Genomic DNA, 26,337 nt, shown 5'->3' on the forward strand with positions numbered 1-26,337 from the left:
ACACACAAAACACAGTGTTTAATAAAGCGAGCCTTGAAGAGGCTGAACAGCCTCTCTGGAGTCATTTGGCAATTGTTGAGTTGCACTGCAACTTGGTCTAAAATGTCAATTATCTCGAGAACAGCGCGACATGTTGCATTGCCAAACAACCTATGGCGATTGAGATTCCAGCGCCTATAAGAAATCTGCGACCTCGGCAACTGTAAGCTATCACTGGAGCTCGGGGGTTTGCTGGCAGTGGAGTGGACACCAGGGGAGGCAGCTTTATTACTAGGCCTCGGATGCACATATTTTGGTCTGGTTGCGTTCCCAAAGACGCTCAACAAACCCGTATCAGTGACGTACATACATCAAGTAATCCAGTGATGATATCCAACAAACAAGTTCATCCAAGACCCCTCGCAGTCAGAGTGTAGGACAGATTGGATGAAACCAAACCATGCATACCTGAAAAATTCGTCGAATAATCTGCAAGCTCACCCCTCCTTTCTCGATGATTTCGGAGTCCGGACTGATAGACCAGGTGTCATGAAGCAGGAGCCTGTGTGCGGGTCAAAAGTCTGGTTGGTTTGGAGCAATTATTTGGTTCCAAAGCTTCATGAGAGTTCTGAAAGATTGTGTCATTATCAAGTTGGTTTATAAAGCACAGTGAATGTGATACAGGGAAGATGCTGATTCTACTTCTGGTAATTGAGGCTGATGCCAAAGGTTGATAGTGAAACAATTCGGTGCCCTCACGACTGCTCTTATATTTATTCAAATATCAAAACCAGCTTTGTTTCTCACAGCCTACTAAAAAGATAAATCTTGTGCCAGACCAATTATTCAAACCTTAGAGATCTCCTTCTTCATAATTTCTCATCTCCACAAAGTAAATACGAATCCCAAGACATTTAGACCACGTGTAACTCACACATCCCTTTTAAATAGAAGCCAATCCATTGCATTCCAAAAAAAAACTACTGAAGACGAAAAAGACTCAATTTAAGCTGAGCAAAAAAAAAGAAAAAAGAGTGTAATCTCATTTAAAAAAAGGGGCCAGAGGAAAAAAAAAATCACACAAAACAACACGACAACAAAAAGATTTGAAGATGGATTATGCAAAAAAAAAAAATCAGAGAAGAGCAAAAAAAAAAGTGAATAAAAAAAAAGATGAAAATGGGTTTTGGAGAAAACGCTACCATATGATATAGAATAATCGATTGGTAATACTTGAAAAGAGTTCTTCAGGAGGAGGAGGACAAAAGAACTAAAAGGGAAAAAGAACAGGCGGTCTAAGTAAGAGAAATAATGAGGATACTTGTAAGCGAGTGTAGTGAAATGAGAATAAGTCCGATGTGTCCGAAAAAAAACTCTTGATGTGTAGCAGATCAAACAAATCAAGTTTCACAAATAAGATTGAGGTGTTGATTTGATGATCAATGAGCCGCAAACTATCTTGTGTCCTGATTGTGATCAGAGTGGAGCCTAAAGTTACAGTTCGGGTTGCCACTGAGAGTTTTGCGGATATTCGACATGGAAGAGAAAGCTTGGAAAAGTGTAGCCCGATTGACGAGAATCGAATGCAGCGATCTCAGATTGGTCCTTGTTTGATTGAAAGCTTTGAACAAGAGCTGGTCCATCTGACGGTCTGTTGGCCACTATTAGCGCTGAAATATGGGTATGATGTACTGAAGGTGAGAAAATGAAGGATGGGAAGGCGTCTTTGAGGTTCGAATTATATATGTACACTACACTGAGTCAAATTGTCGATCAAAGAGATAAAAACCCGGCCGACAAGAGGACTCCGAGAAGCATTACAAGCTGACAAGCGCGAGCATCGAGTCCAGCTGCAGCACCTAACTTTTGACTTGTGATCTTTCCTGGGTTCTTAGTTCCCGATCCCCCTAAGCCAGCTGCACCATTGGTGGTGTCAGACAAAGCACCAGCCGTCACCTTGGTTAAGAGTCCGGCTCCGGTTGAGGTGTCATGAACACCGAGTGCAGCGACTAGCAAGGCTGCACTGACATGCTGACTTCGAACATATTTGATGGGCTGAGTATCAGTAGTCCAGTTTCCACCGCAGTTCCATTCTTGATCGCACGAGTTTTGTACCATAGCTTGGATAGAGGTATCCAGAGTTTTTTTGATGCCTTCTTTGATATCCCCGTTGTTGGTCTCTCGGTAGACGTAAGCTAGATTGCGAACGTAGTTGGCTTTGAAACCTTGTTGATCTCGATTACATTTAGCATTCGGCTCGCAAGTTTCAGTCACAACTCCAGACGTGTTTTGACCATTAAAAGTTGTAGTAGCATATTGATAAAAGGGTGTCATGAGATCAAGGAAAGTCTGATTGTTGGTGGCTTTGTGCATCCAAGCCATTGCGCCAAGTAGTTGTCCATAGTTGTAACTCCAGACATGAGAAGTAAACGAACCGCAAGCGCCAGCGTTCATTCCATCGGCCAATACACCTGTTTGAGTGTTACCTAGACCGGAGCTGATGACCCAATCAAAAGTCTGTTTGGAAAGTGCAAGCGCAGTTTCATTTTTCGTTTGGAGGTAATTCCGAGCACCTTGCATGATAAACTCAAGTTGAGTAATCAAGGATTTATAAGGCGCAGACTTTCCGTTTCGGTCACGAGACTGTAGAAATAAGTCAAATGTACATGAGTGAGAATGCCGGAAGATACCTATATGCAGGAGAAATTACCCAATAGATTCCACCGCCACACTCAGCATCCCATTGTTCAAAGGCCTGGTCATATGTTTTCTGGGCAGGAGTAATCCACGGCCCATTGGCACCAGGCATGACAGAGTTAGGACCATAGATCTCGGCACCTCCCACCGCTGAAATCAAACAAAAACAAAACAGTTAGTATCGTATCAACATCAAACCCAAAGGCAGAACAAGGAGATCGAGTGCTGAAGAGCCGGACCTGCCTGAAACATCATAATCGAATTCAGTTAAAGAAACAAAAGCTAGCAGCACAGATGATAACTACTCACTAAGCTTCCCCAAAGAATATCGTCGTTCCACTTTCCCAACAGAGTCTCTGACAAACCAGCCATCGAGCCACCAAGAAAATCTCTATCGACACATCAAAACAAAATGAGACAAAGGAGACCACATGTCGAAGAAGCATGATGAACATACTGGTTGGAGCCGTAGGTAGCATTGACAAGGGCACCAGTGACGATGTCGAGAAATTGTGTATCACCCGTGTATTTAGCATGATCCATGTATAAACCCCAGATCATTTGAGATTCGTGCCAGGGTGTTTGTTCTTGTGGAAAAGCGCCGACCTAGTGAAGTGAATGACGGGTATCGATATCAGCTGACGAAGCTCAATGAACAGCTTTGGTTTGGAAGTTCGATTGGCAGCCTAGTTTGGTTTAAGAAGAGGATGAAAATGAATTTACCGATGTTGGTACATAGTAGGTCAGAAGATTTTTGAGAGCTGCCGTTGCTGCTGATCGAAGTGCCGCAACATCGTTGACATTCAAAGTTGGTGAGTAAGACGCCCCATGAGCCGAGAAAGCGAGGCCAAGAGCAAGAAGTCCGGAGAGTAAGCAAGACTTCGCCATTTCGATATGAGTGAATCGACGAAGATTTGAGGTGAAGTCTTTGTTTTTGTTTGGCTGAGAGAAGGGCAGAGAAAGCGAATGAAAGACAAGTGTATGTACTGGCTAGTAAAGTAAGAGCTCAGACCAAACTTTCCGAAAAGAAGGACTATTCGAAGAAACGAAGGAATTGATTAGCACAGCCAACAGGTTGAATTGTTGAGTATACCTTCCGTCGATGAGAAAGCAGAGATGTGAGAGCGGAGCGGAGATGAGGAAGCGGTTGAGAGGGATGGATGGATGAGAGTAAGAGTAAGAGTAAGAGAGTGAAGAGAACTTGGCAGCGAGTGAGGAGAGTTTGGTCGAAAAAAGAGTTTAATCAACAAAAAGGGTTAAATCTGATTGAATTAAATAAATAAATATTAAAATCAAATCAAATACAGCAACTTGGGATTCTCTCAGAAACAGAAAGAAGACAAGCGAAGAAAAATTAAATAAACTGTCACTCTCTGAAACCTTGATGGTCGAGCGTTGGTCTAGCTGTCTATGACCTTGCCAAACCAGTCATCCCACCTGATCCTCAGCAGACCAGAGCGGATGGTTGCCGGCCAAGTTGATGCTGCGATTTGTTTAGTGATAACGAAGCAGAAGCTTACGAGGAAGCCGAAGAAGAATTGACAACGACTATATTTTCCGAAGGAATCAAGGAATTGTAAGACCGGGAAACTCACTCAGGGGAAGACTCGCAGCTTCGTGAAGCTAACTCCCAAGGTCCGTATGGGTTAAAGCCTGTTCGTCGTTGCAGTGATTCAGGTCGGTTATTGAAAGGTGTGGATGAAGTCTTCGCGGATTGAAATCAGTTGATACGCAAAGATGAGTTAAGCTTGGGGTCAAGTGGATGAGTGGGTGAAATCAAACTTCTTTCCAAGACTTAGTCTTGATTAACTACGGAGCTGTAGGTGATGGCTGATGACCATGGATGTGAGAATGATTATCAACCCAGAAGCGGGTCCAAAATAGCTGCCTGGTTCACATGCATTGATGGCTAGCCCAACTTGAACGGCTTAGAATTTGCTCAAAGCTAGAGCCGAAATGTAAATTACGTTCGCAATGCTTGATGAACTCTGCATCATTCGACGAATCAGTGCGCAAGAGAAATAGATAAAATCACAAGTGCTGCATGCCAGTCACCAATCAATTAGGATCATAGGGTGTCCGTGAGATATGGTCGAAGGTCAGGGAGGGTCTGAATCTTCTGGCAGGTTAAATGATCCAGGATTGCATCGAAGGGAAGCATCAATATATCGAACCATTTGAAAGCTGAGTCTTGAATCATGTCAGGACCTGTGCAACTGAGCCATATCCAACCTGCAAATAAATTTGCTCAGGTTTTCTCTACAGATTTGGCTTGAGTGTGTGGTAAATGAGCTGTTCTGTCCAAGTTGCAAAACACCCGGTACAACCAGTTTATTTGAGACTGGAAAGACAGATCAGCCTCAAAAACTGACCAAGAATGTCGCAAATGCTCAGAGTGACATGGGGATCTCATCAAAAACCTGAAGAGTCAAGCTTCATCAAGGTGAGATTCATGTTGAAGTATGTGGACATCAAAGTGCCTGCTATCTCTGAAATCTCAGACTCATGCCAAGACTCAGAGGGAGTGTGATTTTGATTGAGAAATCCTCAACCCTGATCTCCCACAAAAGATACTCTCTTTCTCCAGCCTGAGGCACAAGCCCACTTGAACATATGGACAACAACACATATTGCAGAGGGGTGCATATGTGAGGCTACTCAATATTGAACGATGATGATTCAAATTATGTTGACGATTGCATTTTTAAAGTAATGGTAGCTACATCAGCGATGTTCATTAGGAGGTTTCAATTTTGTTTTTTTGCATAGTTTTTTTGCATATTTGGACAAGTTGTTCATAAAAAGTAGGGGGGCTCAGGTCAAGATCTTGAAGGTGTTTCCTTAAAAAATCAAGGAAACCTTTTAAAAAGATTTCCTGTTTTGTAAATCAAGATGGCCAGCAGTGACAGTGTCCAACAGCAATCAACAGTTTCTTGAAAATCCATTCATCCACAATCTGTTTTCTTTTGTGGGTGTTTACTACAATTATTGTATCAGTCTCAACACCTTTCTTTACCTTTTCACCTCACATTGTTTGTCAAGATTGTTTGGTTTACAGTCATTTGGGTTTTCTTATTGCTATAGATTTGCATAAATTTTAAGCTTAACTAAACCCCTCTTCCAACACGGCCACAACCACTCTCAAAGATGGGAATCATGACCAACCCCTTGTCTTAGACCTGAGCACAGCAAGATTTTCAAGTACTTTTGTTTGAAACCCCATCATGAAGGCTCTAGACATCTTTTAACCCCACAATAAAATTGGAAAAAGCTTCTTATTTATAAGCCTTGTACACACACACTCGTGCCACTTTTTTCACCACTTTACTTGAGTAAAGTGACACAGTCAAGGTGTTGAGTTTTTTGAAAACTGGCTCTTATTCAATATTACAGGGCCTATATGTGTGTTTGATCTGTTCAAAATCACTTGATCTTAGAGTCCAATTTCTTTGTGATCCATGAATGCTGACATGCTAAGATTGGTACAAGAAGATACAGAAGACCTTTGAAGAAGCTCTTCTGATTTTTTGGGTAAGATTTCATGATGTTTTGAGCCCTCAGGCGCATATCAAGCATTCAGTCCAATGCACTTGGAAACCTTACTGTACTCAAGCCAAACCCAAGCTTTCAGTCACAATCACCTCTTTGAGATCAAACATGACCACAATGGGAAGACTTAGTTAATCTTACATAAATGTTCTGCTCATAAAAATTCAGGATTTCTTTCTTATGGTCAAATCAGCAAAATCACTTAACCTAAGCCTCCCTAAGCTTTGTAAAACCAATTTTTAATTCAAGACACTGTAAGGTGTTACATAGGGACGTACAGCAATCATGGCTGAAGACAGGTTCTGATCAATAGTTGTCAACGGCCCTAGCTCCACGAAGATCTCTTTCTTCACCGAAATCTTTGGCTGGAGCTAGGTGAGCTATCATTTCTCTTTTCATCTCTTTTCTCTCTAGATTGTTTCTCTTCCATTTGTTATCAGTAGAGCGTAGGAACTGACTTCACCAAAATCTTCGGCTGGAGCTAGAATTGTGCTAGGAATTTATAGAAGGGTTTTAGTTTAGATTTAGAGCCTTGCTCTCGTGCCTTGTCATCAGTGAAGACTCCGCTTTGGAGTCTTACAGACACCTAAAAAAGTGTCCCACTTTAAAAAAAACTTACACATATTCTACACCAACACATGCAAGTTTTTATGGGTAAAAACCTTGAACTTGAAACCTCCTATTGTCATTTTTATCAACTTCTTCTAAATTACCTTATATTGCTTTTTCCTTCAAGTTGATAACCTTTGACTGACATTTATTACCAACTTGGAAGACAGACTTATCTAATCTTACATAAATGTTCTGCTCATAAAAATTCAGGATTTCTTTTTGATGGTCAAAGCTTCAAAATTACTTAAGCTGAGTCCCCCTAAATTCAAGACACCTTTTTAGGTGTCCCACTTTAAAAAAACATACACATATTCTACACCAACATGCAAGTTGTTGTGGGTAAAAACCTTTTAACTTGAAATCCCTTATTGTCATTTTTATCAAATAGTTTGACTGACATTTAAGTCATAAGAAGTTTCAAGTCTTCTGGGTATTTGAAAAATACCATTACCAGTTATGCAATTCTGCTCATATATGAGAGTGATTAGTGGTGGTAACTCCAAACCAACTGAAATTATGTAGGACAACATATTAGTTTAATTAAAACACATCTTGACTTGCCAAACCTGGGGTTTCTTAAATTTAGTTTGTTTACATGACTGTGAATTTGAGATACATGCCTGCTAGATCAGTCAAACTCAATCAAGACATTCCCTGCACCAAAAAAAATCTGTCAATTGCATCCATCCTATATCACTTTTGAATGGTCTTTGAAATTACTACCTGAGGCTGAATGTTTATGTTTCCAAGTCATACTCAATTATTCAGTTTGATCTTGAAAGCTTTCTTATGTCTGAAGAAGTCATGATATTGGGTAAATGAATTACCCATACAATATACCAATATAAATCTGTGATTAAGACTTCATGTAGTAGTCTTTCTACCAAATGTTCTGGTAATTACAAATTAGAAGGTTAAAATTTTACAGTGGTGAAGGAGATACATAGTATCAAGACCATACATAAGCCTAAGGAAAATAATAAGTAAGCTCATCAAGTTTGATCCAGCAGTTCTTGCTTGACTCAGTTTTTGTTGGAAATAAATAAACCCCTGAATTCAAGTATCAGAAAGATCAGACCAGCATGATAATAAAAGTCTAGAAAAATGTGATAGATGTGAAATCAGAAAAGGTCAAAATCTCAAATTTCGAATGAAACCCAAAATGACTTACAATATTTGAGTCATTTCTTGATCTATGTATCTACTACACAATGGAACCGGACTACCAAGTCTCTTGCCTAGGCGGGATGTACATCTTTGGTACGTTGTCACCCCGAAGTATGATGGCTTTTATATTGTTTTGCTTACAGTGTTTCTCCAGTGAATCTATTAAGCTGTCACATGCTTGAGGTTCAAGTCTTATATTCGCACCGAATATCCACGTATGATCCACCACCATCAGTTTCTTGAGATGAGGCCATGTAGCTTGAAATAGGATGTCATTCAATGTTTGACAGTGTGCTGATGTCCTATAGTCCCATCGAAGGTTGGTTATTGAAATACAGTCTTGGAAGCTGCGCAATGAGTTTGGGTTTTTCGTAGAAAGCTCCAAGTCAGTCAGAAATGGAAGGGAGAACCGACATTGGTGATCACCGATAGGATCGATTTTCCAGCACTCTTCATCATTCCTTTGGACAAATCGAAGTGCAAGCTTTTTAACTTCAGGAGCAATGGAATGGACAAGTAGATATGCCGAAATCGGCGAGAAATGACCACAATGATCAATTGCAAGGTCAGTGATCGTCCTTGGCCACTCGTAAACACACCAGCTTTCATTTAGATCGCTAATATGAGATAGATGTAATTGCGATAGATGTTTCAGCTTAGATAGATGAGATCCAAAAGAGCCATCGCCTATTTTTCCATCATCTCCAAATCCTCTGAAACCCATAAAATCAAGTGATTCAAGTAAAGGTAAACCGTCAGCAAGTTTTGATGGAAACTCTTTCATGCATGCGTCAAGATTGCCATCCTTGAATTTCAGATGCCGAAAGTTTTTAAGATTAGATAAAGATGGAATCAAGTTTGATAGAAAAGCTTCGGTTCCACCTTCATCTTCAGGATCTTCAAATTAACAGTATTCGATGTTCATCGAAGAAAGGTTAGGGCAAGACTCTATCAAGTCTTTAACAGTCTTTGGGGAGACACATGCAGTTCTTGCACCCATATAATTCTGAAAACTGAGATTATCGTATGACGGATGATGCTCTATGAATTCACCAGGAGGTTTGCTGCAGTTCTCTGAGAGATTGAGCGATAGAGATTGAACATGGGAGCCTTGTCTGACAAGAAGGTCGTTGGTCCATAGGTCTATTGGTGCTGGAAGAGAACTAGGAAACTGTAGATTCTAACAATCAGATCGATTCATGGTTAGCATTATATCCTTATGGAAAACTTGATCTGATTATAACTCACTTGCCATAGTCTTGGTTGACAATGTTGATATATCTCAGGTGAAGTGATTGCAAATGCTTGAAAACTGTTCAAGATTGGTGAGTTTTGATGTAAGTAAGTGTTATATCGCTTCTGATCAGCAGGTCCTGCGATCTCCACCCTACTTTTGTAATTTTGGTCGTAAATTTCTCTAGTTTCTTGCTTGGCTATGGAATCAAGTGTTTCGAGTATCTGGTTAAATATGTCGATGGGTAGATCCATTAGGCCCAGAGGACGGGTATGAGATGATTCCTCATTTTTGATAACTGCTTCGACTCCATCGGATGGAAGCTCAACTTCTTGATGAACATGAGAATTAACCATTTTGTTGACAGATGTTATTCGGATAGAGCGATTGGAAGGAACAAAGTAAGGATCGATTCCTTTGACCAAATGAAATATTTCGAGTCAAGTTCTTCGAAACGAGTTCGAATCAAGTTTAGATGTTGGTTTACTCAATGGTTTAGTCTCCCTGTGAAGTTCAAGAGAGCTTTAGAGACAATCTAGAGAAGAACTATGAGGTTCGGATTATCAAGAGCTTTAACTTAAAGCTAACACACTGAATCTGATCGAACGAGATGAACAATCAGAGGAAACAAAGATGGATAAAACAAATCAGTTTGGATTTGATAAAGAAAAGGCAACAATCAAATCAAATGGATGTAGACCTTTTAAATATCAAGATCGAAGTGAATGATGTCATCTCATTTAACACAGCATTGGATCAAGTAAGAAAAGAGAAACATTCTAAAGATCAAGTCAGGATCTTGCTTAATCAGACGACAAAGTGCAAGGTGATCAGCGAGACTAGCGAATGTGATCTTGATTGAAATTCATCAAGTTTTAGTCAGCCATCAACCAACTCAACTTTAGAGAACAGAGCTGAAAAGGTTGGATATCAACATCAGCATACAAGAAAGAAACATTCTATTCTGTCAATGTTTAGATCCACCTTGAAACACCATCAATGTCTGATCTCTTGTCTATTTGAACAAAAAAAGCACCGGCATTTTTCAAGTCAGGACAAATCATCACATCATTCCATTGACAACCTTTCAATAAATTCCCATTGCATTTATCAAGTGATGATAGCTACATCACAGATGTTTGTTGTCTTTTTGATTTCTCACTTACTCACTTTAGATTTCCAGGATGTTGGTGATCCTAGACACTTCTTATCCACATACACAACCCAAAACCATTCAGAGCATGTACAAACATTACAAAGTTATCAGCTACAATTCCGAGTGCTTATAATTCACCTTGGGATAATTGAGATAATTGATTGAGGACTGTAAATGATTCTTGTGTGGCCTCCTTGCTACCAGCTCTTGCAATGAGGTTGAAAATAACATGTTGATATACTAAAAAAAAATTGTAGACAGATATGACATCAGGTTTACACATTTCTCAAAAGGATAGTAGATGATACTCACAGGAAAATGTGTGGATGAGCTGCCACAATTTGACAAAGACCAGATACCATAGTAGAGTTCATTTCCATTGGCGCTGGAACTAGGCTTCTGGTACATGTTTGCTTTGAAAAGTAACAAGTATTGTACTAAAGTGCAAAGATAAAGGAAACAAATGTCAAGAAAAATGGTGCAAGGTTACAATTGCTAATGTTATCAAACTAGCGCTTCGGGGGCGGCCCGCCGCCCTTTCGGCTTCGCTTGACGCGTCAGTCATCGCTGCTACATCTCACTTCGTTGCATTTGACCTATCGCATCATACATATTGCGACATCCTCGTGTAAGTTACTGTATTCTGTCACATTGTTGCATAGGCCTGCGTTACGTCATAGCTACGACATTGCATCACAACTTCTCAAAGGACAGTGCCACATTTACCGTTCATTCTACTCCCCTCTATCCCTCAACAAAACCCAGAATACATGAGGTTTCCCGCGAGACTGGTATTCTACGCATTTGATGTAGACTCTCCCGTTCACAACCCTCGTTTCATAGTTGAAGTTCTGCATGTCATGTCCACCATTGCAAAATTTGTCTCTTGAGGCATTTCCATCGCAATCCTTTGTATGCTTTGACATCCTAGGCAATCGTGTCTGCAACTTATGTGGTCATTAACTTCGTTGATAATCATCAATGACAAAGCTGCTGCGACTTACGCTTTTTAAGCTTATAAATTGGCCTTAAATGCTCCGAAGATTTTATTGAACTTGTCTTTCGCTGCCTATTACCGATTTCGCTGTCAGTATTGGTATCCGGCAGCGAGAGTATTAATTACCGACCTGACTTTGCGTTTTTCGACTATTCGCGAATTTACTGACGGTAAATAGGGAAGTCGTGACTTCGTAAATGACAACTTATTTCCGTCGCAGATCTCACAACCTCTACTAAACGACGGGGTCGGATCAACTGTGTGACTCGAAGACCCGATATGTAATCGGTCAGACGGGGATGATGTCATTTGCCGAATTGTAATCTCATTGCAAAGTTAGTTCCTACAATTCAAAGTCCATACATGCATTCTTCCAGCTCTCCTACGTGTTCTTCACCTTCACTGCACTCGTCTGCTAATTTGGGTTTGGCACCGTCTTCGCAATCAACGAAACATCGTCTACCTATAGATATTGTTAGTCCATGTTCATCGATGTCGGATTGCGTCACTCACGCATGATTATCCAACCTTCCGCGCCAATCCGACCAACTAATCGCATGGCCTCTCACCTCGACCGTGTTGCCCTCGTCCAATCACTGAACGTTTTCTCTTTGCTCAACACGTTCGCCATCATAGCAAATACTCTGCGGTAAAGTCAACCCACACCAAAGCCTATCACGCGAAGTTAGTACCAATCTGTGTAATATAAAAAGAGGCTTGCACACCGTCATATCCCACTGTTGATGCCTCACGCATGCTACATGATAGTTTGCATCGCCGTATGTTGACGGAGCAACACGATGCGACACTACGATACCCCGGCCATGAAAGCGTATTGCATTGCTTGGTTTCTCGGTTGCAAGTCTCGTTTCACTGACAGGTTTCACTGTGTCCCGCATCAGGAACATTCGTTGTTGCGCTGTGAAGTTGTCCATCACAATTACCCCCTCGAGCTTGTAATATTTCGATATTTGCAACTCGGGGCCTCCGCTTTCATCGATCACGGCAAAGGGAATGTTAGTTATTAAACCGCCTTCCACCACAGTTCGTGACTGGTATGCGACTCTGAGCCTGTCTCTTCTTCGAAAACCCTGAATCTGAAAAGATGACATTAGAATCTGTCGATAGTGCAACGGTCAGTAAAATCACGGACCTCCTTTTCTAATTTAAAGATTCCGCTGCAGCGCAGAGGCATATGTTCGTATTGTCTAATGCCTTTCTGAAGTGTCCTCGTCGGTTGTAACATATCTTTAGGATGTAAATATAATGAGAGCTAGATGACGATATAGCTGAATCGCTGTCAATATCAATCACGTTGATCCGACATCTTATATAGCAAATCTGTGTTGTAGAGTTCAGAAATGCAGCCATTTCGTTTCACAATTGCGTTAAGTCGATTCCTATTAGAGCCAAGTCGGGATTGACCGACGACCGTGGCACTCACGATCTTCATTCCCTTTAAATAGCTTTGCCCAGGTACTAATGCAGCCTTCTACATAATGATTTCGGTAGCGACTGCCAAATTCAGAGTGCAATTCTTAAGTTCATTTGGCCGACGCTCGCCATCTGCGTCGTCTCGGATTCAATTGCAGAAGCACACAACTTTGCTAGTAATCAAAACCTACACTGGTCAGATTGCAATTCCTCATAAGACAATAGAATATATTACATAATGACGACGCGCGGCCAATGATAACTTTATAATAAAATGTCATGAAATACAATGTTTTTTGTTTCAGTACTTTTGATATCCCGTGACATGCAAACCATAATCTTATCTGCACGCGTGCACCTTGACAGTGCAACATATAACTGGCCATGTGAGAAGACTGGGCTCGGTAGGAAAACTACTACAACCCCACCGCTTTGCCCCTGGGATTTGTTCACCGTCATGCAAAAAGCTGGCGCAATTGGATATTGGAATCTATAGAATGGTAAAGGACATGTTGAACCACCTGTGTGGTGTAAGTTTATTCTGGGCAGCGTAATCAAACTCCCCACGCGGTTCCCAGTGATTATGCGGCACGATAAAATTCTCCTGCCTACGTGTGTCACAACCATCCGTGTCCCGTTGCACAATCCTCGTTTCATGTTCAAATTGCGTAATAGAATAATTGGCATTCCGGCTTTTAAGCATAAGGAATGCACAGGGAAATTTGGCACTGCGAACGTGTTTAGCATTTCAGGTGTCAATGGTTCACCCGTGGTTGAATCGTCATTGGCGTCGATAGAAATTGAGTAAAAGGCCTCTCCGTCCAGACTGTCCAAGATATCCTCATTGATTTGTCCAACGTACTTGTTCAGCGGTGTGATGATACAACGGTCTGCATAATAACTCGCCAGGTCGCTCCATTGGCTTGGAGAAATCATGTCATTTGCTTTGTCATACAGCTCAAGGGCTATATCCTCATCGAATGTTAATGCCGAAGGGATAACTTTATGAGCAATATGCTCGAGTTGGATATCGGCTTCGACTTCCTCTTGCAGATCACCTGATCCTACTTTCAGCAACCAGTTAGCGTATTCTGTATTTCAATTTGCAACCTCAGGTGTCACATTTGCCACCGCTAATCGAACGTTCGTCGTCAATTTATGGCGTCGGAGTGTTTGCCACAGATAAGAACAGCGTAATGAAGCTTCGGCCTGTTGTGCGATGGAACCTCGTGGAATAACCGGCAGGGTCTGCCGAAAATCGCCAGAAAAGAAAACCATGACACCCCCAAACGGTACGTCTCGACCTCGCAACTCGCGCAGCGCACGGTCCACACAGTGGATATCATTTTTGTTTTGCATCGATACTTCGTCCCAAACAATTAGTTGTATACATTTCAGCCTATTACTCAATTCGTCTTTTCCCGAGAGTTTACATCGAGAGTCATCATCAGCATTAATAGGGATTTTGAAAGCGCTATGCGCTGTTGTACCTTTCAAAAGTATTAGGGCCGCGATGCCAGATGACGCAACTGCCGCGACTTGGTGTTCCAGAGCGTTGCAGTAGTGCAGAATCGCATTTAGCAGGAATGTCTTTCCGGTACCTCCGGGTCCGTCTAGAAAATGTAAACCGCCGTCTCCTGCAACGATTCCATCTCTTATGTCGTGAAACACAGCCAGCTGTTTGTCGTTCATCAAATTTAACGACTTCTCCAGAATCATCATGCTTTCTTCACTCGTGATGTCATTCTCTTCGTCTAGTGAAATCAAAGCTGCATAGGATCTCAGTATTTGTGTGTCTGGCTGCGGGAGTCCGGCTCTGGTCAGCGTCAGATTTACTTCCTCGAGTGCAACGGCCATTCTGCAGAGACCCAATGCGGTGACCATTTCCGACGTTGGAATTTCGTCAGGATTATATTGCATCATAGCGTACTTGCAATCGTCACATAAATAGATGGCGAATTGATTCCATATTCGCAAAGGATCAGAAGGTGGCCCGAACTTGAGGATAATTGCGAACATTGCTCGTAATTGATATGCACTATGTACTCTGGCGCACTCATCCATAGCGGCGATGTAGTGGTCGTCGTTAAGGAGAAGGCCGCGTGCGACTGCCGCTGCATTGAATGTAGGGTGTACGACACCCTCGAACGTCTTCAAATCGTCAAATGAGGTTGGCCCCTTGACATTCATAAGGAGGAGACGCATAAAGTATCTCTCGCCTTGAGTTAGGCTGGCGTAGAACACCCTTGGGATCGTCTTTGAAGCTTGAACCCCGGGTTTCCAATGTTTGGCGTCTTTATTCCACGTGAAGTAATAGACTACTTCAGGGTACGTCAGAGATCGGATTGTCTCTGTATCGTCCTTGATTTTGACGTTGGCTTTACAAAGCGCAAAAAATTCGGTCAATGTCGTTCTAGCAGCTTTACCAGACTCGATCTGGTTTTTTAAAGACCATTTGTTTTTGAAATATACAGTGTTTTCTCGCGGCATGTGAACTGTCAGCTTTTGAACGGCTGGAAACCGTGAAGACATCCAAAATTCAAATAGTCTCCAACACGCTGCAGGGTGACATCAATGGTCTCAGTTTTGTCCGTTCAAATGTGATGTATTAAACGTACCTTCAGTTCCCGTGAGCGTCCGTCCATCAATGTAAGTGTCAATTTCATTTTCGGCGGTGATTGAAAGCGCAGCTCTATCGTGCCCCTTCGTAATATATTTGTATAGGTATTTCAAGGCTTGCATGCTGGAAGCGACCTCAACATTTATATGACAATTGAACTTGAGTAATAAATAGGGGTTGTACGGGACAACGTCTCTGTTTGTGTATGTGTAGCCGCCCTTCTTAAAATTTCTGCCATTATTTCTTCTTCGATAGTTGGGGTAAGAGTCGTCCGTCATTGTAGTTTCTTCCGCGTAATCCTTTGGAAAATCAAATCGACATTTGCCCTTTCTCCAACAGCTACTACCCTCGCGGCAAGGACCATGAAGCATTGATTTCGTCACAATTTCCCATAAATCAGGCTCGAGCTCGCGATCAGGAATTTCGGCGCGGACTACCAAGTCTACAGCATCTGGCGTTCTAGGACATGACGCAGGCTCCATAATCGGTATAAAATGCAGATGTGGGCGGCCGCGGTTCTGGAATTCGATGGTGCGTACATGAGAGAGACATTTACCCAGGCGACTTTGCTTATTCACATCCTTCATCATTGCTTTCATCTTCATCTGAAATACTCTAACCATCAATTCAGGTCGATCCATTGCAATTTGCCCCGGCAGAAGCGCAGATTGTATCTCAGGCCAATTATCGTTGGCTGTCATCGTGATAAAATATGACGGTTGCCCGAAATGTCGAACCAGAGCCATCGCGTCGTGGTAGAGCTGAGTCATATTCCTAGCGCCGCCAATATGGCCTGCCGGCAGGATAACCCGTCTACCAATTTGGAAATCATTGCGACCTAAAGACTCTTTCGCTCCAGAGTAAAGTTCCGCATATAGTACATCTTGATTCAATCTAAACCAGTTTAAACGTTGATTTTCAACACAGGCATAAAGATCAATTGAGAATTCTTGAAGGAGCATTTTCGAAGACAAAATTGCGGAGAATTCGTCTTTCCGCTGAAATAATAGATACGCGAACCATTGTAAAGAACTTACTGTCGGCCCGTCATCTGGAAAAAAAGCAGGTTAGATTATAAACTTCTATAAAGGTGCTGAAACACTGACTGTCGGGAGTCGGTACTCTATAGAACTCGTTGTATCCAGCTTGACCCCATGGGAACAAAAGTGGATATCGCAGCGGTAAGTAGCCTGTGTGTCTTTCGGATATTCGTTCCCACGCTCCTTCTTCACTATGCAGAATGAGATCACGATCTCTTTCACCAACTGCACCACCTCCGGCGACAATCATCGCGACCTCAGTGGCAGTTGGTCTACAGTAAGTTCGAATGTCATGACCTGCCGATCCTGACTCGGTAGGCGGAATGGATTTGAGCTTTAAAGAAACTGATTTCGCCTCTTCTATAATTTGCTTAGCCATTTTAAACTGTCGTGCATAGGGATTATGCTCATACATAAAATCTTGTATTTCTTGGATAATATTGAGTCGAAGCGTTTTGGAACCTGACATGAATTTCCGATGGGCCGCCTCGTTAGCAATCTCGTTACTCATGACGTAAATTTGAGCAAATGCCGGTTCGGCGCTGGGCCTCGGCAAGATAAGGCCCATGTCGTGGTAAAGAGCTCCTTGTATTTTAAAGCACCGAATACCAAATGGACCATCTACATTGTGTTTAACCTCCGTACCGAGAGAAGTAAACGACAGACAGTTGTTGTATGCGCGAATGTTGTCTTGAAAATTCTTACTCCCTGGATAAGATATATCGTCAGCTCCTAACTTTTGATTCAGGGATAGTTTTCTCAACGCACGCGAGTCGTTGCCCGTGAATAACTTTCGCAAAAATTCTGGCACGGGCGGGAAGTCAAAGTAGTGTTCAGGTAGCAGGACTTGACCACTTTGACAGCAAGTAGAGTATATCGGTCCCGATTTCTTCGTGTCGCGCGTTCGTTCGCTTACCCAATGTAGGGCGTCACACGTTGTGCAAACATCGTCACACATACCGACGTCATGAGGTATCTCGGCTTGAAATCGTAATTTAATTGATTCTTCATTATTTTCCCATTGAGCTCGTACTGCGAGCGGTATAGCGAACCGAGAAGAAGTTTGATTGATTTGGTGGACAACAAAGACGTTGGAGATGGTTACACTGTTGGCCCTTGTTTTCTTTTTCAGTGAAATGAGCGGGTTGTTAGTTAGGAGTACCGAGGTGACTGCATATATGATGATTAGGCTGGATTCATGTTTCAAGTAATCGTAATTACTTCTATAATTGGTTGGAGCTAGTCTGAGTGGGACACCGCGAAATCTGGTGCTCGAATACGACGGATTACCGGTCAAAATGGGTGCACGCAACAAATTTATTTTCGGGATCATCGGTCATGAGTGGATGCACGCAACGGATTTCTTTCCCCATTCAGAAGTTCATACAAAAAAGCAACAGATACATGATAGTGATGTGACAGTGTAAAGTCGAACTGCCCAGGGAGCTTGACTATCACCACAATGGGATACATAGTGCAGATCAACGTTCAACAGATCGGGAAATGGGTCTTAGAATACCATGAATACGGGACAATGACGGGCAATAGAGTGAGAGAGAAGAGAACACAGAATCATACTCGTCGACGTTTTAGCGGTGAAGAATTCACTGGAGTTTCTGGGGCTTCGGTGTTCTCATCTGCCTCGGTGCTTTCGACTGCGGTGTCGATAACGTTGCCAGTACCTTGTGGAACGGGTGGAGTACTGCTTGGATTAGGATCCAGAGTGTTAGCGGAGGTGCTAGCGGCACTGCTAGCCTTGTTCCTACGTCTGTAGTAATCGGTCAGTATAATGTGGCAAGTTTATTACGATCTGACGCTGGCTTACAACGTTAACGGTACTCGTCCGCCTTTGGGAGTACCAGGTTTGTTGATGACCTTATCAACTAAACTGGGGGCGTCCCCGGTGCAGCGACTGATTGCAGTAACCTGATCGAGTAATGTTAACTTGGAACTACAAATCGATATTGTTGTGTGACGAACCTCGGTTTCCCACATGAAGTTCACCCCATCGTAATCCTTGATGGCGCCGACTAATTGAACCTCGCGGCCAACTTGGCATATGTTTTGTGCTTTCTCCATGTTACAAACGGGAGGGATATGATGCTTGGTGTAGAACGTCACTGGAATTTTTGTCTGTCGTTGCTGTCGTAAGTATAAGGATAATAAAAGATGACGTTTGTGGAACTTACAATAGGATCATAGTCTTGGGACTGTAGCGTAATTACAACAGTCGCTTTGCCTTTGTAAAGAGGGTCCTTCACAGTTTCGCGCGCTGTCACATACCCAAGCGCAATCATCACGGTCTTGTCCATGAGATCCTCGGCAAAAGACTCGCCGAATCTCGCAACGTCACCGAGATCAATTCGTGCAGAATTTTCGAAGTGAAGATGGTCATCTTTGTCGTCGTTGGTACCAATCATCTTGCAAGTCATCGAATAGACGGAATTGGGCTTGACGGCGTCAGCAGTGGATCCATAAGATGTCAAGCGAATAGGATTGGCAAAGGGGGCACCTCCATTCATCCCAGAGGTGGCGATAGAAGCATGAGAAGAGATAAACCCTTTTGAATTAATGTGAAGGGAAGCAGCCTGCGAAATAGACATAAATTAAGATTAGCATGGTGTATGAATTATATCGGTTTCAGGCGAGCGGAACGGTATCTTACTTCAACTCCCGCCTGTCCGAAATAATTGACCCGAATAGGGTGAGAGGTTGAATTGGTATTGGGGGCGACCATCGTGGCAGATAGATGAGTAAGCAGCGGTATGGGAAATTGAATGACAGATAATAAGTTAATGCGAAGTGATTGCTATCAGTGAAAATGCAGATGGATAGAAATTAATAGGATGTGGGTGCATCAACGACTTCTTATAGTTTTCGTATCGTGGGATGACACCGAACGCAAACAACAAAGCGGCAACTCTTCGTCGGCTGGGGTGCACCGCCAACATAACACGGATGGTTTCGAAATCGGCAGCTTGGAAATCAGGGCCAGGAACATGAAACGTGTCAAAAAGGACCAGGCGAATGGGCGAGCGTGTGATGTGCTGCTGATTAGAGTATTGGCTACAGAAAAGAGGGTGCAAATGTGATTGTGATCACTTACACCTGATTTGGTCACTGTGTTTATTGTAGTAATTTGCCGCACGTCCATAAAGCGGACTGTATTGTTGTTGGGACTACTGGGCAGTCAGATCGAGTGTCCGGCGATTGGATAATGGATGTTGAGGGCGATCGGGAGTACGTGGTTGGGATATTGGATATAGATTGACCGTGCTGGATAAAACTGTTGCAGTCTAAAAATAAGAATAGGTAAACTACTTGTCGACTGATTGAGATCTGACTTACTATGAAGGTGTATTTAGGGCTAGGTTAGACAATGGTTGGGTAGAGGCTCAGCATTGTGGCTTGGGGGCTAGGTTAGGCAATGGTTTGGGAGTGGCTCAGCGTTGTAGGCAAAAAAAATTTTGATAACGTCTTGGCAGACTGGGAAAGTGGAATAGAGTGTGGACCGCGACAGTCTGACGTTGTTGGACCGTAACGCAGACCACGTATATCGACATTTTTCGTAGTCAACACCATCTCCTTATTATGTATGATAATCTACATACTTGCAAATTTCAATGGAGAACTTTGCCACAGACGAGGAGCAAAATCCTAGTCATTCAAACACCAATAGAAAGCAGAGAAGTAAACTGAGATCCAAATACTCTTCACAAAGTTCAGATCACCTAACCACAACATCCTTTCTCTGGAAAAAAACACAAATAGGAAACAATATGAATCTGCGACAAAGAAAAGTAGGCATTCAATTCTGTCTTTCAAGAATATGTATATACCATGCACAGGCAAAACTAAATTATATTCCTAATCTGAACACATTTTGTTTGGTTATGAGTTGATCAAAAGAATTTCAAAAACTACACAAGATACAAGACCTTAATACACCAAACTCTCTTGAACCCAACCACCTAGAAAAAGACGTTCAACCACAAAACACCAAACAACAACTCCCAAAATATCTACACTCAAAAAAGATTTATAATCTAAGCATAATGAAACCCGATCTCAACAAACACATATCAAGATCGGCGAAGCTCTCCGATCGATCCTAATGACCAACTTACCCACCAACAAATAAATAACCGTAGTAACCCCACTCACACTCAACAAATGTACCTCACAGATCTTGATCAATCTCTTTTTCATTTCTTCAAGTGGTACAGACCATTCTTCTTGATGAAAGATAATCGGTAATCCATCCCCATCAATTTCACTCAAGCTTTTCAATAATTCGTAATAAAAACTGGCTTCGATTAATTTATTGGGTGTTAAGGTTGGATCTACTTGGGTAGGGTATGATTTTATTAGTTGGGCAAGCGTTTCACTGGATTTTATTCAAGTGAAGCAGTCAGGTATCAGAGTTCTGATCTATATGGTGAGAAAAATTAGGAACACAGAGGGAATCAGGTCTATACTGACATTGTTTGTTGGTAGTTGAGTGTTCCTTCAGCTGTATCAAGCGCTCTTTGAAGTTCTGGATTAGCCACTTTGAGCGAATCCAACAAAGTATTCGATCTCCAAAACGAATTCGTCAAGCGTGAAAGAACAGCAAGTCTTGATTCTGGTAAAGATGACGGAAAGTCTAGTGGCGTAGGTTTTGATGGTGGACTAGAGATTTCAATCAGTTTCTTGGTTTCGTTTGAAGAAGAATGGAAAGGATGATCGGTTGGGTCTTCGCAAGGCTCAGGTTCGGGTACGACCAAAGGAGACATGGAGTCAAGTTCTTGTGATTTCTTTGGTGAATCGGTCAACTGAAGTAGTTGTGTTTTTGGATCATAAGCCGTTCGAGTTTTAAGTTTGGTCAAACTTTGTTGTAACCGTTTATGCGTGGTAGATTGAGGTGTGGGTGTATTAGGCATATGATGATGATCATCTTCATGATCCGAGACTCCTGGTGCTTGACTACCAGAACGGATCTTGGGACTTTTGGCTCTTTGAATGATCCGTCGGGTTAGTTCGGTTCGAGAGATGAAGGGATCATATGGGTCTGTAGAAGTAGAAGCTGAAGGGATCGGTTTCTTGGGCGTCTTTCGCTTCTTGGGTGAAGTCGAGATCGGTTCCATTTGAGCCAGTTGTTCTGCTAATTGACGAGACTTGGATCCGATCACGAATGCAAAGCTTTCAATGACTTGAACAAGATAAGCGGGAATACAAGAATGCTCACTCACCTTGGCTCGTTGTTCATCTCTCAAATCGGTCAAGGCCAATATTTCGAGTGATTCTCTTTGGATCGCCTCTTTGATGCTCGCTGAAGGCTTCGGTTTGGTCTTGACACGTGGTTTTGTAGGTAATGGAGCTGTGCGTGGAAGCTGTATATTTGAAGAACACGAATATCATGATGATCAGTTATCTTTGTACTAAAGTTTGGATAGTGGGAAAATTCACTAACCTTGAGTTGCTCTTGTAAGCCAGCAATAGACGATTCCAACGTATTGAGTTGTCTGATAAGAGCATTAACATGATCGTCTAGTCTAGGCATAGGACTAATATTATGAAAGAAATTGCAAAATAACGTGTAGATGTGATTCAGTAGAAGAAGATAAAAATAAAGATAAAGTGATGATAAACTAACTAAATCGAAAGTAAAGTCTGAATAGCCATCAATGAACTTCTAGTAGCCACCACATCACCGGTTTCTCTTTGTTGTTTAGATTTTCCAAGATTGACTGTTTTCGAAACATTTGCTAATTCTTGAACCGTAGAATCTAAAATCATTCGATACCCTGCTGGTTGATGATCATCTAATTGAAATAAACAAATTTCATTTTGTTTGGCTTCCCTTAGATAGGTTTCTTCAAATTCATCTTTGGTTGATAAAACTGAAGATGGTAATGAGGTGCTGATGGTAAAGTTTAGTTGTCGTGTTTGTTTTAGTGTGTTGGCTAGTTTGTAAATCGATTCTTCTGAACTTGATGCCATGTTTTCTTTGTTGATGAGTTGATAGTTGATAGTTTGGTTTTGGTTTCGATCTTCAAATGACAAGATTCCCAATCGATCTCTCAACTCATTCGACTGGTAGGCTCGGATCGGGTAATCTTCTGGGGGGCTATCGGATCGGATACTTCTTACACTTCACTCCTCATCTTCACCAAATCAAGTGGTTCATGAATTATCTTGACATTCTCAGTGATCAAGCATTGGTTCTTTGTCCCACACAAAAAATATAGGATTTTACTAAAAGCAGCCCCCCCTTCAAAGGCTTGACCGCCCCCTTTTAGTCGGGGAAGAAGAATACAATATAAAAACGGCTGTCAGTTATTGATCCGTGTGAATGCAAAACTGAACATCAAGGGGGCGGTCTTGAATTCAGGTGAAATGGAAGCCAATCGTTAAAAGCATCGTTATCACCTCCTCCTGCTTTCATGGCTTAAGATCTGTTGTTGGACTTGGTGCTTGGTGATTCAAAAATCTCCTTCCCTGGCGTTGTTTACAATCACAAATTTCCTCTTGCCCCCCTTTCGCAGTGATTGATAAATATTTCTACTTCTTCCTTGTTCTTTCTTGTGATGATTAAACACATGCGCACGTAAAGAAAATCGATCGGTAATAACCGAAGCAAAGATTTGATTGATAATGATAAGATCCTTCATTAGATCAAGGTTATATGTTACACCTCACATTCAGACCAACATGTATCACGGTTGATAAGTGATGATGAAACATGATTGGATATTTCATTGCTTCATCGTCATCATCATATAGAGAAAGTCGATCAGAAGAACATGCGTTATCAGGTGTTGCCTCTGACATGCCAGAGACTGGAAGCAAGATAGTATCAATAGCATTCTGTAGCATCTCATCCAGTTTCCATTTCACCTGAATTCAAGACCGCCCCCTATGTGTTGTTTTGAATTCACACATATTCACACGCTTTTGTATTGTAAACGTCTTCCCCGACTAAAAGGGGGCGGTCAACCCTTCAGAGGGGGGGCTGCTTTTACACCACCGGGTGGTCTGGACCGCCGCTGGTCCGACCAGGCGGTCCAGCGAAGGGCGGCCCTTCTGTCTGCGGTGAAGGGCGGTCCTTAGGTCGACCTCACGCAGACCGCCCACAAAAGGAATCCCTGAGGCGCCCTTTGGCTGCTGAGGAAGCGGCCAAAAGTCGCCAGATAGTGGATTTCCGAGGCACATGAAACGAATCGCAATTTGCCACAAAATGACGACGGACAGCCGCCTTTTCGAATCTTTCACGTCGCCCAGGCACAATAATAATCCGGTAAAAAAAACAAAAATCAGGGTGTATTTGGTATTTCATTTTCAATTGGGGGTAGTGGGAATGAAAAGAACAGTTCAAAGACGACAATGAAAAGCACAATTCGCTAAAAATTTTGTCAGCTAAAAAAAAAAATTTGTTCGCGCACAATTTTTTGATTGGGGGATAGGTGAAGGAGAAGCACAGTTCAGAAAATGAAAAGCACAATTCGCTAACAATTTTGTCAGCTTAAGAAAACAACTTTGTTCGCGCACGATTTTTTGATTGGGGGATAGGTGAAGGGGAAACACAGTTCACAAAGTGAGACGCTAGTTCAATCGCACATAAATGAATAGTGCAGGCAACTTCTGTGCCAGATGTGAGACAAGATAATAAAAAAAGGGTCGTTGTCGACTACGTGAAGGACGTTTCTGAGAGTGTCGGCTGACTCAGGCTGAGAGTCATCGACCCTACTCGTCATCTTGATTGGATTGTTCGGCACCAATTGCATCTTCAACAACCTCGTCGGTTGGCAGCGCAAAATCACAGGTTTCTTTAAGTTCGTCAAATAAGTTCTTGAAGTTGAACGCCTCTCTGTCTTGATTATACACAACTTTGTAAAAACTGAAGTCCATCCCAAATTAGTGCCACATTCATTGACGATGATCAATGAATTACTCTTACGCAATGGTATAGTCGTCCCCTTTGGCTCGCAAGCTGGCGAGTTTCTTGTCCACACTGGCCCAAACTGACCCAGAACCGCGGCCGTTTTGGAAGATATGGACAGCTTCGCGGCGCTGGTGTAAGAGAGGGACAAAGAGTAAGAAGTTGGAGTGTGAAAGTTGCTTGAGACAAGGAGACTTTTTCGAATCGCTTACTAGATAAGCGATTCGAGCGCGGGTGGGCGCATCGGTATTGGCCCATAAAGAGTTAGCATCGGCGTGTGAGCCGGCGACGCCCATCCTGTTTGCGATCTATGAGTGAGTTAGATGAAGATATATCAGCAAAACAACGAGAAAAAAATGGATTAAAATTGAGTAGGAAACAAACCCTGTGCCATAGCAACTTGAGGTTTGGCACTGGGTCGTCCATGACCGCACCAGTCTTGGGATCGTAAATCCCGGTTAAAAGCTGAAATGGAAGTTTGGAAAAGTTTGCAAGGTTTGGAAAGCGGAAAGGCAGAAAGAGTGCAAGGTTTGGAAAGCTATGGTTAGAGTGATAACGAGAATTCACATATGAGGGGGAAAGCACACCAAGATATGAAGTTTTTCACGAGTGTGCTTGCACACATTCCTGATGTGAGTAGTCAACAACCTAGTGCCAACGCTGTCTTGGATTCCAAGACTCCCTCCTGGAAGATGCTGTTGCTTCCATTCATTGGGTTGAGCATTGAGGCGGGTCTGTAGATTGGAAGAGGTAATGATCAGTTTCGTAAATGGAGCGCCAAAGGTAAAATCAACTCACTCGTATCGAGCTAAAAAACGAATGAGAAAGCCAAACACGATTGGCTTCTAAAGCCGTGTACGACTCTAGACCAGGTGTCACAATGAGCCTGTTAGACAAGGACACTATCAACTCCTGGTAGATCCAAAGGCTGAAGTCAGCATTGATTGAATGATCTTGGACAACAAAGGAAAAGTAACACATACATGGAGTTCCGGAGAACAAACCCAAGCCACGGCATTCGCACTGGGCCCGTTAGATTGGGACTCAGCCGACAAGTGGTTCTCAAGCATGCTCGAGACCTCTTCAAGCTTTTCTGCCATGCGGCCTACCGCGTCAGAAAGCTTATCGATGTTGAATAGCGTTTTAGCTTGGGCAACTGATTGGGCAATGTGTTGCGCCGCCAATCCGTTGACCTAGTTGATGAAATTAAAAAGAAAGATGAAATGGAGGATAGATATTACCAAGGCAAGATGAATGAAGTGATCAAAATGAAAAAGACGTGTTGCAAAGGGGTAAACATGAAACAGATTCAGCTTGTGAAGAATACATAAAACTTGAAGAAGGTTGAGATGAGTTACCTCAGCAAGGTATTGGGCATATTCATGATGCACTGGGTCTAACCCAGCATTCATTGACATGGTCTCGAAAAAGGCCTTTTCACCACCAGCCAAAGTGCGACGTGCGCTGCTTAACGTGAAGGCGGTGGCTGGCACCTGATTGGCAGGTGTAGAAGCTGTGGGCGAACCGAGTTCGCGTCCCAAGTCGTCACCACTTGGGCTAGGGGAACGGCGACTGGATGGCCCTCTATTGGAGGGCGATGAGGAACGTCCGTCACGGACACGGCTGGACATGCCTGGCAAGCGAGAAGCATTACGGCGTAATAGAGAGTGATTGTTGAGGCTACAAAGCTGAGAAGACATACTGAAGTTCGGTGCGATATAAGTTTGGTGGTTGGGTCACTTTACAAAGGACAAAAAAGATGGAAAGTGATGGAAGAAGACTGATCTCAGGACAGGATGAAACCTTGGGGGAAAGGGGGACAAAAAAAGTGAGAAAGATCGTCCTTTTAATGTGCAGAAGCCAAAATTCAGCGACTTGGGGAAAGAAGTGAAACACTGGAGGAAAGAGCTCGTGTCTTCCACGCGAAGTGG

The 26,337-nt window shown here is 42.6% G+C and overlaps 6 protein-coding genes across 6 annotated transcripts; all 6 read right to left on the minus strand.

Moving 5' to 3' along the window:
* Positions 1-1,752: 1,752 nt before the first annotated feature.
* MELLADRAFT_63860 (family 76 glycoside hydrolase) lies at positions 1,753-3,564 on the minus strand (the record flags this gene model as incomplete). The annotated part of the gene is made up of 6 exons (XM_007410857.1): positions 1,753-2,622; positions 2,690-2,826; positions 2,916-2,919; positions 2,986-3,067; positions 3,134-3,282; positions 3,400-3,564. 6 exons carry the CDS (start codon positions 3,562-3,564, stop codon positions 1,753-1,755), a joined length of 1,407 nt encoding a protein of 468 aa, XP_007410919.1.
* A 4,329-nt stretch (positions 3,565-7,893) lies between these two features.
* Positions 7,894-9,594, minus strand: MELLADRAFT_63861 (uncharacterized protein; the record flags this gene model as incomplete). The annotated part of the gene is made up of 5 exons (XM_007410856.1): positions 7,894-7,933; positions 8,009-8,075; positions 8,146-8,892; positions 8,914-9,175; positions 9,253-9,594. 5 exons carry the CDS (start codon positions 9,592-9,594, stop codon positions 7,894-7,896), a joined length of 1,458 nt encoding a protein of 485 aa, XP_007410918.1.
* A 2,147-nt stretch (positions 9,595-11,741) lies between these two features.
* Positions 11,742-12,637, minus strand: MELLADRAFT_107273 (uncharacterized protein; the record flags this gene model as incomplete). Its single annotated transcript, XM_007410855.1, has 5 exons — positions 11,742-11,854; positions 11,961-12,000; positions 12,117-12,199; positions 12,270-12,381; positions 12,545-12,637. 5 exons carry the CDS (start codon positions 12,635-12,637, stop codon positions 11,742-11,744), a joined length of 441 nt encoding a protein of 146 aa, XP_007410917.1.
* A 5,420-nt stretch (positions 12,638-18,057) lies between these two features.
* MELLADRAFT_87709 (uncharacterized protein) lies at positions 18,058-19,222 on the minus strand (the record flags this gene model as incomplete). Its single annotated transcript, XM_007410854.1, has 5 exons — positions 18,058-18,247; positions 18,311-18,411; positions 18,466-18,627; positions 18,675-19,073; positions 19,151-19,222. The coding sequence occupies 5 exons, from the start codon at positions 19,220-19,222 to the stop codon at positions 18,058-18,060; spliced, it is 924 nt and encodes a 307-aa protein (XP_007410916.1).
* Positions 19,223-21,592: 2,370 nt separating this feature from the next.
* Positions 21,593-22,509, minus strand: MELLADRAFT_74953 (uncharacterized protein; the record flags this gene model as incomplete). Its single annotated transcript, XM_007410853.1, has 3 exons — positions 21,593-21,641; positions 21,717-21,857; positions 21,938-22,509. The coding sequence occupies one exon, from the start codon at positions 22,465-22,467 to the stop codon at positions 22,120-22,122; it is 348 nt and encodes a 115-aa protein (XP_007410915.1).
* Positions 22,510-24,210: 1,701 nt separating this feature from the next.
* On the minus strand, positions 24,211-26,106 carry MELLADRAFT_63864 (uncharacterized protein; the record flags this gene model as incomplete). Its single annotated transcript, XM_007410852.1, has 7 exons — positions 24,211-24,364; positions 24,425-24,714; positions 24,791-24,871; positions 24,994-25,140; positions 25,205-25,267; positions 25,390-25,599; positions 25,765-26,106. 7 exons carry the CDS (start codon positions 26,104-26,106, stop codon positions 24,211-24,213), a joined length of 1,287 nt encoding a protein of 428 aa, XP_007410914.1.
* Between the last annotated feature and the right edge of the window lie 231 nt (positions 26,107-26,337).

This window comes from Melampsora larici-populina (genome assembly GCF_000204055.1).
Source record: "Melampsora larici-populina 98AG31 unplaced genomic scaffold MELLAscaffold_22, whole genome shotgun sequence".
Taxonomy (NCBI): Eukaryota; Fungi; Basidiomycota; class Pucciniomycetes; order Pucciniales; family Melampsoraceae; genus Melampsora; species Melampsora laricis-populina.